The 15,830-nt window shown below is 37.0% G+C and overlaps 1 protein-coding gene across 9 annotated transcripts in view; it reads left to right on the top strand.

The window, feature by feature from the left end:
• The window catches only part of SUGCT (succinyl-CoA:glutarate-CoA transferase), a 714,452-nt gene that overhangs the window by 180,983 nt on the left and 517,639 nt on the right, over nt 1-15,830 (top strand). For all 9 annotated transcript variants that reach the window (XM_080918398.1, XM_080918397.1, XM_080918396.1 and 6 more), the window contains one exon: nt 560-655. In XM_080918398.1, the coding sequence (XP_080774524.1) occupies nt 560-655 (96 nt within the window). The remainder of the gene's footprint in view (nt 1-559; nt 656-15,830) is intronic.

Raw genomic sequence — 15,830 nt, 5'->3', positions numbered from 1 at the left:
GAAGGTTTATTGGTAAATTAAAAAATCTTGTTTTATTTTTTTATGTCAAAAGATGCTTGGGCATTTTTCAAAACTCAACTAAACTGGCTTAATAGAAACTTGGCATTATTTTTCTTTGTTGAAAAGCTGAAAGACTGTAGCACCTTGCTTTGACTCTGCCCTTCATGATTGTGCATGCTTTTTGGTGTCATGATGAAAGGAAATAAGGGCATAGCTGAGAAGGGACTTCAACTTCTAGTTGCTGACTTACTCTGTTGCAGCTTTTTTTCTCCTTAAGCTAGATCAAGGTGACCTTGGCTTGGCTGACATCTGACTTCAGATGGCCTTTTCAGGAAATGAATTTTTTTGTGTTTATATTTTTAAACTTATTATTACTTAGTTGTGCAATAATGTAATACTGTTCTCTATCTGTGTGAAGAGAATACAACATGTGTATGTTATCACTGGATGGGAGTCTTTATCCATACGTAATAACCTGAGGTGAAGTGGCTTTATGTTGGAACATTTTGTTTACAATTAAAGGTAAACTATTCATTTTCTTCCTATTTTTCTCTGACAGGTGGCATGTTTGACCCAAGTGGCTGCTAATTATCTTATTGGACAAAAGGAAGCAAAACGCTGGGGCACAGCTCATGGCAGCATTGTTCCATATCAGGTATAAGTTTGCCTTCTGTTCATATAACCTTCAACTCTGTACAGACACAAGTCTTCATAAATCTGCTATGGCTGTTCCATTATGTATCTTTGACTCGATACAGCCAGGGTCTATTTTTTTCTTTACTTTTCTCTTTGCCATATTTCTTCACTGGAAGGTTTGTAACAGGATATTTAAATGGATTGGAGACAATTATAGAAAGGGAGTTACCTTGGGGCTAATAATATGACAGGACAGTCTCTCTCTGTCTCTCTCTGTCTCTCTCTCTCTCTCTCTCTCTCTCTCTCTCTCTCTCTCTCTCTCTCTCTCTCTCTCTCTCTCTTCCTCCCTCCCTCCCACACATTTCCTCCCTCTCTCTTCCTGCCTCTCTCTTACTTTCTTTTTTTCTTCTTTCATCCAGAAGCTTTTGTTAAGCCATTGACTATTGCTACTTTATTATCCTAGCTGTAAAACAAAGGTTACCTTCTCCATCTGACAATAATATTCTCAAAGGGTTAGACTGAAGTGAAAATTTGCATGTGATAGATCTTCATCCTTGGAGAAAAATAGATGGTTTAAGAGCTGCTGTTCTTTATTAAGTGTCTAAACTTATCCTCAGAAATTCTGGATTTTGGCTAGTGCAAACAAATATGTGAAGAAACTGCAATCCTTTAAAAAAAAAACCTCTCCTGCTTTGTCCCAGCCACTAGCTTTATCTTAGCCTGGCTGCTTATTTCTTTGCATTTCTTCATACATTTGTCAGGCTTTACATACTGCATCATGAGTTTAAGAGTAGTAGGGTCTTTCTCATTTTTTATCTTATATCCAGTAGAAATGCAGGCAGTATACTCTGGAATTATCTACTGAATAAAGGAATGGATATTAATCCAGCTATTTCAATATGTGTATTCTTTTTTAAAAGATTTACTTATTTGTTATAAATAGAGCATTCTATTGGCATGTACATAGGTACATGTACCTTCTATTGGTAGGCACATAGAGGACATTAGGTCTTATTACAGATGGTTGTGAGCCACCACATGGTTGCTGGGAATTGAACTCAGGACCTCTGGAAGAGCAGACTGTGCTCTTGACCTCTGAGCCATTTCTCCAGCCCTCAATATGTCTATTCCTGACAGGAAACATAAACTCATGATTTTCATTTGCTAGCAAATCCACCAGTGTTTCACTCATCATTTCAATGTTAAGAGATTATTTCTTTGGGTAGGTCTAGTTTCATTTCTTCTACTTTAATCCAAATTTGAGGAAAGTATTCAGTGTGAGATCAGCATGTTTCCCTTTCATTCTGCTTATGGTTATTAAAAAAGTTTTGTCACCTTCCTAGTTCCCCCTCAAAGAGTTCTTCACCCCATCACCCTCCCCTTACTTCTGAGAGGGTGCTCCCCCACCCACCCACTCATCCCCACTTCACTCCCTTCCCTGCACCCTTCTTCCTGAGATATCAAGTCTCTTGAGGATAAGGCATATTCTCTCCCACTGAGGCCCAGTAAAGTAGTCCTCTGCAACATATGTGCTGGGGGCCATGAACCAGCCCATGTATGCTCTTTGGTTGGTGGCTTAGTCTCTGGGAACTCCTAGGGGTCCACATTAGTTGATACTGTTGGTCTTCCTCTGGAGGTGCCATCCCCTTTATCTCCTTCAAATCTTCTAACTCTTCCATAGAGGTCACTGACCTCAATCCAATGGCTGTCTGTAAGTATCTGCATCTGTCTCAGTCACCTGCGGGTAGGACCTTTCAGAGAATAGTCATGCTAGTCTCCTGTCTGCAAGCATAACATGTAATAGTGTCAGGGTTTAGTCCCTACCCATAGGATTAATTCCAAGTTGGGCCAGTTACTGGATGGCCTTTCCTTTATTCCCTGCTCCATTTTTGTCCCTGTATTTCTTTTAGATAGGAATAATTCTGGGTCAAAAACTTTGAGGGTAGGTTGGTGACCCCATCCCTTCACTGTGGGCCTTGTCTATCTACTGGAGGTGGTTTCTTCAAGTTTTGCTTTCTTACTGTTGAGTATTTCAGCTAAGGTCATCACCATTGAATCTTTGGACCCTCTAACATCTCAGGTCTCTGGGACTTTCTAGAAGTTCTCTTTGCCCCTCATCTCCTACAGCAGCATATCTTCACTCATTCTCTTGGCCCTCTGGGCTACTCTCCTGTCTTCTCCAAAAACCTGATTCTATACCCTTTCCCTTCCCCCTTCTCTCTTACCCAGGTCTCTTCCTCCCTCTGCCTCCTGTGATAATTTTTTTTCCTCCTTCTAAGTGGGATTGACCAAGTGATCCTCATTTGGGCCTTCCTTCTTATTAAAATTCTTATGGTCTATGGGTTGTATCATGGGTATTCTGTACTTTTAGACAAATAGCCACATACATACCATGCATGTTATTTTGTGTCTGGGTTACCTCACTCAGGATAATGTTTTCTAGTTCCATCCATTTTCCTGTAAAATTCATGATGTACTCATTTTTAATAGCTGAATAGTATTCTATTGTGTAAACAAACACAGGAAAACAGGTAGAAGACTTTAAAGAGGAAGCAAATAAATCCCTTAAAAAATACAAATAGGTGACATAGTTGAACAAAACAATCTAAGACTTAAAAATGGAAATAGAAACAATAAAGAAATCACACATGGAAACAACCCTGTAGAAGGAAAACTTAGGAAAGAGATCAGGAGTTACAGGTACAAGCATCACCAACAGAACTGAAGAGATGAGAAAGAATCTCAGGTGTAGAAGATACCATAGAAGATATCGACACATGGGTCAAAGAAAAAATACAAGGTGTAAAAAGTTTCTAACCCAAAACATCCAGGAAATATAGGATGCAATAAAAAGCCAAACCTAAGGATAATCAGAATAGAAGAAAGTGAAGAATCCCAGGTCAAAGAGCCAGAAAACATCTTCAACAAAATCATAGAAGCAAACTTCCCTAACCTAAAGAAAGAGATTCCTATAAGCATACAAGAAGCCTATAGAACCCCAAATAGATTGGACCAGAAAAGAAAATCCTCTTGCTGCATAATAATAAAAACAGTGAGTTTACAGAACAAAGAAAGAATACTAAAAACTGGAAGGGAAAAGGACCAAGGGATATATAAAGGCAGACCTATTAGAATTATATCAGACTTCTCATGAGACTCTAAAAGCCAGAAGATATTGGAAAGTTACCATGCAGACCATAAGAGACTACAGATACCAGCCCAGGTAACTATACCCTGCAAAACTCTCAATCACTTCAGATGGAGAAACCAAGATATTCCATGATAAAACCAAATTCAAACAATACCATTCTACTAATCCATCCCTATAGAGGACACTAGAAGGAAAATTCCAACAGAAGGAAGTTTATGACTATTTTATATCTCAGGCTTTGCTATGATTTCCTGCTATAGCTGCTTTTCTCATGTTGATTTACTTACTAGGATAATCAATCTCTTCCTAGCTCAGGGGTATGGTTAGGTAATTTATAATTATGATTGATGTTGGAAATTATTCTCAAGAGGATTTTAGAAAATGGACAATGTTAGAATCTATGTGAATTCATCTCAAATAATCTAAATTCAGTCTCTAGTCTTTGATGTATATGGACAAACAGTAGTTTTGAGCTGCTTGTCTTTGTAGAATAATTCTAAGTTATATTACAAAATATAAAAGTTTGTTTTTTGTTATTCTTTGTTTTTTGGAAAAACAGAATTTACATCTTTAAAGCTTGTTGTAGATCTTACTATGTCTCCTAGAGAATTATGGCATCCCAAATAATCTCTTAATTATTTTACTGTGAAGGATAAAGGGATTCAGAGTATTTGGCCTTAGGTTTAGAAGGCTATAAAACTCATGAGTATTTTCTTCAAGATTAGAGATATATTTCACGGTTGAGTAGCCTATTCATATCAAATGGGTACTGGGCCTATATGATCACAGGTGATTGTACAAAATACATACCTGGCTTTTCATTAGAAGCATAGGATCATTCTGTTTTTTCTTTATAGAGAACTGGTTAAACACAATGATTAAACATGGAATGAAAATTTAACTTGAATGAAACTAATATAATAAGATTGGGCTTGAATATGCTTTGAGATTCCTGTCAGTTCATATTTTTTTTAAATAGACATGAAGAATAGTTTCATGAATGATTCCAAGATAATTATTATTTAGTTCCTATGATAATTACAGTTTTGCTTCTAATTTGCTTCTTTTTTTTCTTACAACTTTATTTAAAAAACAGAGCCACATGTACAGGTTTTTAAAAGCATTTTGGCATAAAACTATATGAATGTATTTTTTCAGTACTTAATTCTTTTAGAGATTTGATAGTATGCACTGAAATCTTACTAGTTACCATAAGCATAAAGTACATGTAGAACAGAAAGTAACATGGAAACAGTCAAAGTTTTCTTGGTGTGTATAGATTAAACGTAATGATTTTTGAATATCAAATTTGCCACCAGGCTATATTCTTAGTTCTTGAATTATTAATGATTTAAGGTGTAGGTGTACCACACTCTGTGAGGGTGCTATACACTTTTATTTTTTATAAGAAAGATTGAGGCTTTCACTTTTTGGCCTTTTTTTGTTTGTTTTGCCTTTTTTGTTTTGTTTTGTTTTGTTTTTGAGTTATTTATGGGGTATACCGAGCTTTCTGGGGCTAGTATCCAATTATTAGTGACTACATATTATGTCTGTTCTTTTGTGACTGGGATACCTCACTCAGGATGATATTCTCTAGATGCATCCATTTTCCTAGGAATTTCATAAAAGCCATTGTTTCTAGTAACTGAGTAGTACTCCATTATGTAAATATACCACAATTTTTGTATCCATTCATCTGCTGAAGGACATCTGGGTTCTTTCCAGCTTCTGGCTATTATAAATATGGCTGCTATGAACATGGTGGTGTATGTGTCCTTATTGTATGTTAGAGCATCTCTGAGGTATATGCCCAGAAGTGGAATAATTGGGTCTTCAGGTAGTACTATGTCCAATTGTCTGAGGAAGCACCAGACTGATTTTTCAGAGTGGTTGTGCCAGCTTACAACACCACCAACAGTGGAGGAATGTTTCTCTCTCTCTTTTGCTTTTAGTTTTTTCACTTTTATTTAAAAAAGATACATATACAGATTATTAAAAGAATTTTAGTGTAAATATATATGAATATAGTTTTCACAGTACTTGATTTTTTAAAGGTTTGATACTATGCATTAAAATCTTATTATTTACAAAGATCATAAATTATATGTGAAACAAAACATAACATGGAAATAGTCAAAGGGTTTTGGTATGTAAAGACTAAACATGATTTCTAACTACCAAAAATTGCCACAAGGCTATCTTCTTGGCTCTTGAGTTATTAATGGTTTAAGGTCTAGGTGTACCCCACTCTGAGAGGGTACTATACACTTAGTATTGTTTTATTTTTTTAAGAAGGACTGACGCTTCCACTTTTTGGCCTTTTTTGGTTTGTTTTTTTAGCTTCATATTCTCTGTGAGTTGTTTTCTTGGGTATTCAGAGCTTTCTGAGGCTAGTATCCAATTATCAGTGACTGTATATTGTGTCTGTTCTTTTCTGACTGGATTACCTCATTCAAGATGATATTCTCTAGATACATCCATTTTGCAAGGAATTTAATAAGGTCATTGTTTCTAATAGCTGAGTAGTACTCCATTGTGTAAATATACCACAATCTGTATCCATTCATCTACTGAAGGACATCTGGGTTCTTTCCAGCTTCTGGCTATTATAAATAGGGCTGCTATGAACATGGTGTACTGTCTGGTTTTGTGTCCACTTGACAGAAGCTGGAGTTATCACAGAGAAAGGAGCCCCAGTTGAGAAAATGCCTCCATGAGATCCAGCTGCAAGGCATTATCTCAACTAGTGAAGGGGGGAGGACCCAGCCCATTGTGGGTGATGCCATCCCTGGGCTGGTAGACCTGGGTTCTATATGAAAGAAAGCTGAGCAAGCCATGGAAAGCAAGCCAGTAAGTGACATCCCTCCATGGCCTCAATTGAGAATTCTTTGTTTAGCTCTGTACCCCATTTTTAATAGGATTGTTTGAGTCTCTGGAGTCTAACTTCTTGAGTTCTTTGTATATATTGGATATTAGACCTCCAGCAGATGTGGGATTGGTGAAAATCTTTCCCCAATCTGTTGGTTGTCGTTTTATTTTCTTAACAGTGTTCTTAGCCTTACAGAAACTTTACAATCTCATTAAGTCCCATTTATTGATTCTTGATCTTAGAGCACAAGCCATTGGTGTTCCGTTCAGGAAAATTTCTCCTGTGCCTATGTGTTCTAAGGTCTTCCCCACTTTCTCTTCTAATAGTTTCACTGTACCTGGTTTATGTGGAGATCTTTGATCCACTTGCACTTGAGCTTTGTACAAGGAGATAAGAAAGAATCTATTTTCATTCTTCTGCATGCTGACTGCCAGTTAAGCCAACCCCATTTGTCAAAGAGGCTTTTCTTTTTCCATTGAATGTTTTCAGCTCCTTTGTCAAAAATCAAGTGACCATATGTGTGAGAGTTCATTTCTGGATCTTCTATTCTGTTTCATTGATCTGCCTGCCTATTTCTGTACCAGCACCATGTGGTTTTTAACACATTTGCCTTGTATTATAGCTTGAGGTCAGGGATAGTGATTCCTGCAGATGTTTTCTTGTTGCTCAGAATAGACTTGGATATTCTAGGTTTTTTGTTATTCCAGATGACTTTGAAAATTGCTTTTTTCAACTCTATGAAGAATTGAGTTGGAATTTTGATGGAGATTTCATTGAACCTATAGATTGCTTTTGGTAAGATTGCCATTTTTACAATGTTGAGCCTTCCAATCCATGAGCAGGGGAGATCTTTCCATCTTCTGAGATCTTCAATTTTTTTTCTCAGAGATTTGAAGTTCTTGTCATACAGGTACTTTACTTGCTTAGTTAGAGTCACACCAAGGTTTTTTTATATCATTTGTGACTATTGTGAAGGGTATCTTTCCCCTAATTTCTTTCCCAGCATTTTTTTTTTTTTTTTTAAGTAGAGGAAGGCTACTGATTTGTTTGAGTTAATTTTATATCCAGCTACTTTGCTGAAGTTGTCTATCAGCTGTTAGAGTTCTCAGGTGGAATTTTTGGGGTCACTTAAGTACACTATCATGTCATGTGCAAATACTGATATTTTTACTTCTTCCTTTCCGAGTTGTCTCCCTTTGATTTCCTTTTGCTGTCTAATTACTCCAGCCAGGACTTCCAGTACTATGTTGAATAGGTAGGGGGACAGAGGGCAGCCTTGTCTAGTCCCTGAATTTAGTGGGATTGCTTTAAGTTTCTCACTGTTTAGTTTGATGTTGGCTATTACCTTGCTGTATACTGCTTTTTTAAAAAGGTGTATTCTTTTGTTTAGGATAAAATGTTCTGTAGATGCTTGTTAATTCCAGTTGGTTTATAACCTCTGCTAGTTTCACTGTGTCTCTGTTCAGTTTCTGCTTTCATTATCTGTCCATTGATAGTCTCCTACTATTATTGTGTTTGGTGCAATGCATGTTTTGAGATTTAGTAGGATTTCTTTTATGAATATGGGTGTTCTTAAATTTGGAGCATATATAATTAGATTTGATAATTTCTCCTGACAGATTTCCCCTTAATGAGTAAAAAGTGTCCTTTCTTATCTTTTTTGATTACATTCGGTTGAAAGTCTACTTTATTCAATATTAGAATGGCTATTTCAGCTTGTGTCTTAGGCCCATTTGCTTAGAAGTTTTTTCCAGCCTTTAACTCTGAGGTAGTGTCTGTCTTTGTCTCTGAGATGAGTTTCCTACATGCAGCAAATTGCTGGATTCTGTTTATGTATCCAGTCTGACAGTCTCTGTCTCTTTATCAGGGAATTGAGTCCATTTATGTTAACATTTATTAAAGAGTACTCATTGTTGTTTCCTATTTTTGCTTTTAGAAGTAGATTTATGTCTGTGTGTTTTTCTTCTTTTGGTTTTCTTGCTTAGTTTTTTTCTTGCTTTTTCTAGGGTGTAGTTTTTCTCCTTGTGTTGGGTTTTCCATCTATTATTCTTTGTAGGGCTGGATTTGTGGTCAGATATTGTATAAATTTAGTTTGTCCTGGAATATTTTTCTCTCTCCATCTATGGTGATTGAGAGTTTTGCTGGGTATGGTAACCTGGGCTGACATTTGTGTTCTCTTAGGATCTGTATGATGTCTGTCCAGACTTTTCTAGCTTTCATAGTCTGTTGAGAAGTCAGGTCTAATTCTGATTGGTCTGACTTTATATGTTACATGACCTTTTCCCCTTACTGCTTTTACTATTCTTTCTTTGTTTTGAACACTTGGTGTTTTGACTATTATGTGTTGGGAAGAATTTCTTTGCTGGTCCAATCTATTTGAAATTCCATAGCCTTCTTTTATGCTCATGGTCATCTCATTCTTAAGGGTAGGGAAGTTTTCTTCTATGATTTTGTTGAAGATATTTGCTGTGCCTCTGGTGGTGGCTCAGACTGCGCACCAGAAATGCGTGGGGCTTTGTATCAGATTTAGGCCTTAGGAATGAGATCTCAGGGCCAATCAATAGATAAACCTTTTATATTTTTTAATATTTACTGCAATGTGTTTGTAATTGCTCAACCCTCATCAAAAGAACTGATGGAAGTGGGCAGTAATTAATCCTGGGCAATGTGCAGAGAATAAGAGCTATTTGGAATGTTCAGCACCAAAAGGGACATCTTTAGCCCTAAAAGGCCTGGGACGATTTTAAGAGCCAGAGGTATAACATCAAGGAAACTTCCAGACACAATGAGGCAGATGCCTAGATTAACTCACAATGATCATGACTGCAAGCACAAGGCCGAAAAGCATGATAAAACCTAAGCATAGAATTTATTTATTCCTCCTTCTACACACTCTGTATTATCCTTCCTTTCCCATCTCCATTTAAGATCCCATATTTTTCTTTTTCCTCTTTGATAACATTGCTGTTTTCCTCTCCAGAACTCTTTTCTCTCACCTCCTCTAGTGGTCTCTTTGTATTTTCCTGGCTTCTATAGTACTTAAGTTTATACATGAAAATCTAAAGATTTTAATCTACTATCTACAAATAAGAAAGATCATGTAATATTTGTTTTTTCTGGCTCTGGAATAATTTGTTCAGTATAATATTTTACAGTTTTATTAATTTAGTTGCAAATCCTGTGATTTTTTTTAATAGCTGAATAGAATTTCATTGTGTATTTGTACCATATTTTCTTATATAGCCACATTTGGTGGACATGTACGCTTCTTCTCATTTCTTTAATTTTAATATTGTAATCTGAGTTTATTCAAAACTTCCTTAGAAATTTAAGTTTTTCAAAAGCCTACATTGGTTTGTCCAGTGCTTTGGGATCCCGATATCTAACTCTCTTCTAGATCATCAAAATCTCTTCACTTGTATATACTCATGAGGATAGAAAACCACAGTGTGTGCACTAAAGAACAACACAGAATTTATTTAGGTTTAGCCAACCTCAGAACAGAAATATTTTCACTTCCAACTCTCCTCTGTCTGCTAACAAGGAGGTTCACTAATAAGAAGGAATGGGGGTCATGCCATTGAACCTCAATTCCATGGTTTTCATACTTTCAGTCAGGAAAATGGAAGTGCAGTCACAAGCATCTTCATCCCTTTAAAGGACTATAGGAGTTTATCCTGTCATCTCTTTCCCTTCTTGCCCCCTTCATCCTCTCATCCATTTTCCTTTCCTTCTTTTTCTTACCCCCTTTTCTTTTCTTTCTTTCCTTCTTTATATTTAGAGGTCTCAGTGTGTTACTCGGTGTTTTCTCAAGCTCCTGGGATCCACCCTCTGCTCTTAAATAGCTGTTACTGTGGGCATATATTACAACACCTGGCTATTCTATAATTCCTTATACCGTTTAGCCTTTATCACTTCCAGAACTCTGACTCTTCCAGGCTATTTGTTGTCAGCCATTAGGATATGTTAAGTTCTTTTTTTGATCCAGACAGTTTTCATGTGATATTTCTTGGTCTGTAGACCTTCTACCACACAGAGAACTTACCAAATATTTAGATATAATTTCTTAAACATCCCTTCTCTCTTAATAATAATTTTCTCTTCATACTATGTTTCCACTCATATATTTCTGAAATTCCAGAGTGCATATGGATTATTCAAATATCTGGTATGAATTCAGGCTAGTGCTATGCTATGAGCACTAACATTCCATATTTAGACTTAATTAAAATGACATCATTTTTCATGCTGATTAAGCTTAACATTTTATCCATTCCATACCTGCTTTTCTAAAAACACTGTCTTTTTTATATTGTGCATATGTAAATATGTGGACAAAGTTTACAAACTCTTCAAAGATCTACCATCTAGCAGGGTGTGGTGAATATGTTTAATTAAATCCTGAGCAATGCAGTGAGGCTCTGTCTCAAAACCAAAAATCAAAACAACTTTCCAAATCCCAAAACAGCACCACCACCAAAACAGCACCACCACCAAAACAGCACCACCACCAAAACAGCACCACCACCAAAACAGCACCACCACCAAAACAGCACCACCACCAAAACACCACCACCACCAAAACACCACCACCACCACCAAAACACCACCACCACCAAAACACCACCACCACCACCAAAACACCACCACCACCAAAACACCACCACCACCACCACCAAAACACCACCACCACCAACAAAATACCACCACCAAAAAAAACCCACTACCACCAGAACACCACCACTACCAACAAAACACCACCACCACCAAAACAACCACACCCCTGAAAAAAAAAAAGCAGGACTATAAATAGCACTTGCCTAGGTTATGAAGGGCCCTGAGTTCAACCTACACTATTGCAAGAAATGAAAGAAGATACCAACAAATTTACCAACTAAAACCAAAACCAAAACAACTGAACCAAACCAAAGCCAGCCTACCTCCTTACCTACCTGTCTGGGCTCCAAGGCATGTCTCTCTCTCTCTCTCTCTCTCTCTCTCTCTCTCTCTCTCTCTCTCTCTCTCTCTCTCTCTCTCTCTCTATTTACCATTCCCTTTCTTTGTCCCATTATGTTACCAAAGCCTTTCCAGAGGATTTGGCTAGTGGTTTCTGAAAGGAAGTGGTGCACTCCCCATCTCTTCTAGGATAGCTTTTATGCTTCACAGATAAAGCGCTTGAATAGCACATGGACCTCGGGCAGGCATAGGTGTCGCGAGGGCCATGGACTTTCATGCTTCGTATATACTCCTTGAGCCTTTCAAATAAAAACTCTTCAAAGAGTTTTTTTTATTTCTTTTTTCTAAATGACCTGACCAATCGCACAACGATTCTTTTCTAGACTTTCTTTTTCTGAAGTAGCTTCTAATTCAAGAGATGGAAGAACACAGTTACTTAGATGAGTAAATGAAATACTGTCCTCTTTACCTCACTTTGGGTTTATTCAACCAAGGGGTAGAGCAGGAAGCTGTGCTTTGTTATTTCTGGGAGGGACATTGTGCTGTGTATTTAATTTGGCCAGAGAAGAGACTCAGACAGGCAGTAAATTCCAAGTGAGGAGAGGCAGCCCTTTGTTATCATTCCTTAGACAATGTCCAAGTGCTGTTAAATCATGCAGATTAGGTAACATTGAGAACATTTTTATATTTTTTAGCTCACATTAAGAAACCCTTTTAAATGTCAAAATTTAAACAATACACATCTGTCTCTTTTTATGTGTGGTTTTGTTTTTAAATCATAGTCACACAAGGGCATTCACTCAGTAAAGTGTGAAGATACAGATGGAACAACCGTGTGCCCACATTGCGTACTTAACTCAGTTGATGAGACGGTAATAATTAGTAATGACCATTCTGAATACCACCGAACACGTGGCATATAATTGGAATACATATTTTGGTACATTTATATTACATATCAAACTTTATTTTCATTTTATACTGATTAAGAGGCTCTCTAGAGCTGGCCAGTGGCTGCACACCATTCTAACTGTGCCATTTTCCAGGCCTATGCAGGCGTATCTCTGTGAAGATGAGGCTATCCTGGCCACAGAGAGTCCCAGGACATCTATGGCTGCACAGAGAGACTCTGTTTTTAAAAACCAAACAACAACAACAACAAAAAGACTTAGAGAAGTTAAGTATGTTACCTAGGTTCTAACCTAGAATCATGGATTTAGATTCTAAAATTTATTTTACCACTATATCCAAATTAGACGTTCTTCTAGTGCTAGGCACAATATAAAATAGGTATTTGTTTCTTTATTAGATAGAGAGGAACTCTTCTTTTTTCATTATGTGTTTGAAATGAAAGATGACATATCTGTTGTGGTTCTAGAAGGCACAAGACATAATATGTGTCCCTGCCATAGAAGTATGTCTGAACTCTGAGGTGTGGAATGGTATATACTCCAAGCACCATAGTTTCATCTCACGGCTTCTATATGACCACCGACAAGTCAAGTAACAGTTTTTTTGAGCCCACTGTGAAGGAGACAACATTTTAGTCTTGCAAACAACAGGAACCCAGAGACAGTATAGCAGGAAAAACTCAGAGGGCTTGAGGTTTGGAGGTTGACCTGGAAGAATTAAATGAGACAGTGTGAGCTGGGTATCTTACCTGACTCTACTAAACCCCAGGTAAACTCCTGTTGCTATTGCTATAGGTGAGGTGTCACTATAACTTTGTAAATATTTTCTGTGAAAGTCTAAATTAATACCTGAAAACAATCTATGAAACCTTAGGGGCAAACTAAGTAAAGATGCATATGTGAAATTTGAACTTTCATGAAATTTTAAATTTTATTCTATTTTACATTATTTAAAAAATGAGGGAAACGACCTATTTTTTATTTCAATATAATTGAGATAGTTCTCACCTGTAGCAATATTAAAGGAATTGCTTGAGATGAGAAAAATAATGTAGAGTGACTTAGAATTTTATTTTAATGTCTTGTTAATAAAGATGCAGTAAAACTCACAGCCAACCAAATGAAAAAGGACAATTTGATTACAATATGAAGCATTCTCTAACAAGAATGGGAGTCTATCTTTATAAATGTATAAATCTGTTCTTTGGATCAGTAAGATGAACAGTTTTCTTTCAACTTTAAAAAAGCAAGAGAAAGGGAACAAGATGGCTCAGTGGTTAAGAGTGCTTACCTTCTTCCAGTCCTTCTCCTAGAGGACTGGACTTCAGTTCCCAGCATCCTTCACAGTAACTCCAGTTCCATGGATGGACTTCAGTTCCCAGCATCCTTGACAGTAACTCCAGTTCCATGGATGGACTTCAGTTCCCAGCATCCTTCACAGTAACTCCAGTTCCATGGATGGACTTCAGTTCCCAGCATCCTTCACAGTAACTCCAGTTCCATGGAGTCTCACACCCCTTTCCGGCATCTTCAGAGAGCCATACACATTTAAAAGATAGGAGAATTACAAACTATGTTAAATACACATTACTTTCTAATAATTATTCATTAAAATATTATATTATTAAAAGTAAAAACAAAGAAACTGCACATCAATAGACAATAAATTGAAAAGAAACTAATTGTTGAAAGTAGTAAAACTTTTATGTCAACATTGCTCCTGATAAAAACATTAATAAAATAGGCTAGACTTCTCTGGTCTTTCATGACAGTCATTCAGCATTCAAAAGTTCTGAAAAATCTAGTGGCATATGCCACTGATAATCTTTAAGTTCTCTGATGACCACCAACTCCACACTTCTGTTGATTTACTTTTTTGTATTAGTAATTTCTCATGTAAATGTTCTCTCAATGGTGTAAGTAAACACTCAGTTTAATTATTAATTTGATATAAACTCCCACATAAATTCTGACACACAGCCTGTTCTGGTTTGGATGAGTTATGCCTTCTATACACTCATGTATCTGAAATCTTGGTCCTCCGTGGTACTGTCTGAGAAGATTAAGGAGCCTTCAGGAAGTGGCTCCTGGCTAGAGGAAGTATGTCACCGGGACTGGGCCTTGGTGGTTGTGGCCGTGCCTGCTTCCTTCTCTCACTTTGCTTCCTGTGAGCAAATGAAGCATGAACAGCTAATTTCTTGTCTCTGTTGCCGTTCCCTGCTACCGTGTCTATGATGGGAATGTAAGCCGGAATAAAGCATTATTTACTTTAAAAAGTAAGTATGAGTTACTGGGTCATAGAAAAAACATCAGATTGTATTTCTTTTTAACTTTTTCCTGGCTTTTGTAACGTTGACAATGAACTCAAGGACCTCATTGGGTTGGGGAATGTGCTCTGTAGCACTGAGCTGGATGGGTTGTGGAGTGTGTGCTATACCCCTTATATGTCGCCCAGACTGCATTTCAGAAACTTCCACAGGTTTTTAAATTAAGTGACAGTGGCAATTTAGGACTTCAAGTTCATATTTTGGTAAATCGAAGTGCTAATTTTTTGATTTCTTCCCCTTGCTCCCTAAGGCCGGGCAGGTGTCATGTGTGTACTTCCCAAGTTCTTGAGTGCATCAGTTCTCATCAGCCCGAGATTCTTGTTAAAGCAAAATGAAGCCTTCTTTGAAGGCCCTGGTTACTTTGAAATAGACTGGCATGGACTGTGCCACAATTCTAAGAAAATAGGTCATTGGGCAGTCCAAGAGGCAGATGAAATTAGGGAATATGTGCCAGCCACTGGCATAGCTGCTGCCACTCTCTTTCTCTCTTTGATTTAAAACAAAATTTATTACTTCAGATAATTCTGATTCTCAAGGACAGTATACTGTGATGCTTAAAAACTATTTTGAGTTTTGAAAATCACAATGGCCTTCAGTTAACAACTGCAGAATTTTAAACAGTCTTCACTGCAGGGCAAAGTAGTAAGAGGCACAAGGAAAGGCAAAACATTTGGAAGTGTTTTGGAATTTCATCTGCTTCTCTTGCATTCTCAAGACGCATGAAGAACTGATATGACTGTATATTTCTTATGCTATCAAATATGCTGAAAACTATCAAAAAAACCCAAGTGTCATTTTGAATAAGGAAGCACAATAAATGGTCATAGATCAGTAACGCCTTAGTAAAAGGCATTACAACTGATGGTAATGAGTGATTACCATGCTCCAGCTATTAAACCCTTCATACATATTAATTTAGTCACACAACAGTCATTTAAATAATAATGTTTACATTAATACTTATATTACAATATATTTCT

Source organism: Micromys minutus (genome assembly GCF_963924665.1).
Source record: "Micromys minutus genome assembly, chromosome: 6".
Taxonomy (NCBI): Eukaryota; Metazoa; Chordata; class Mammalia; order Rodentia; family Muridae; genus Micromys; species Micromys minutus.
Note: the sequence above shows the minus strand (reverse complement) of the source record. Positions and strands in the feature narration are given on the sequence as shown.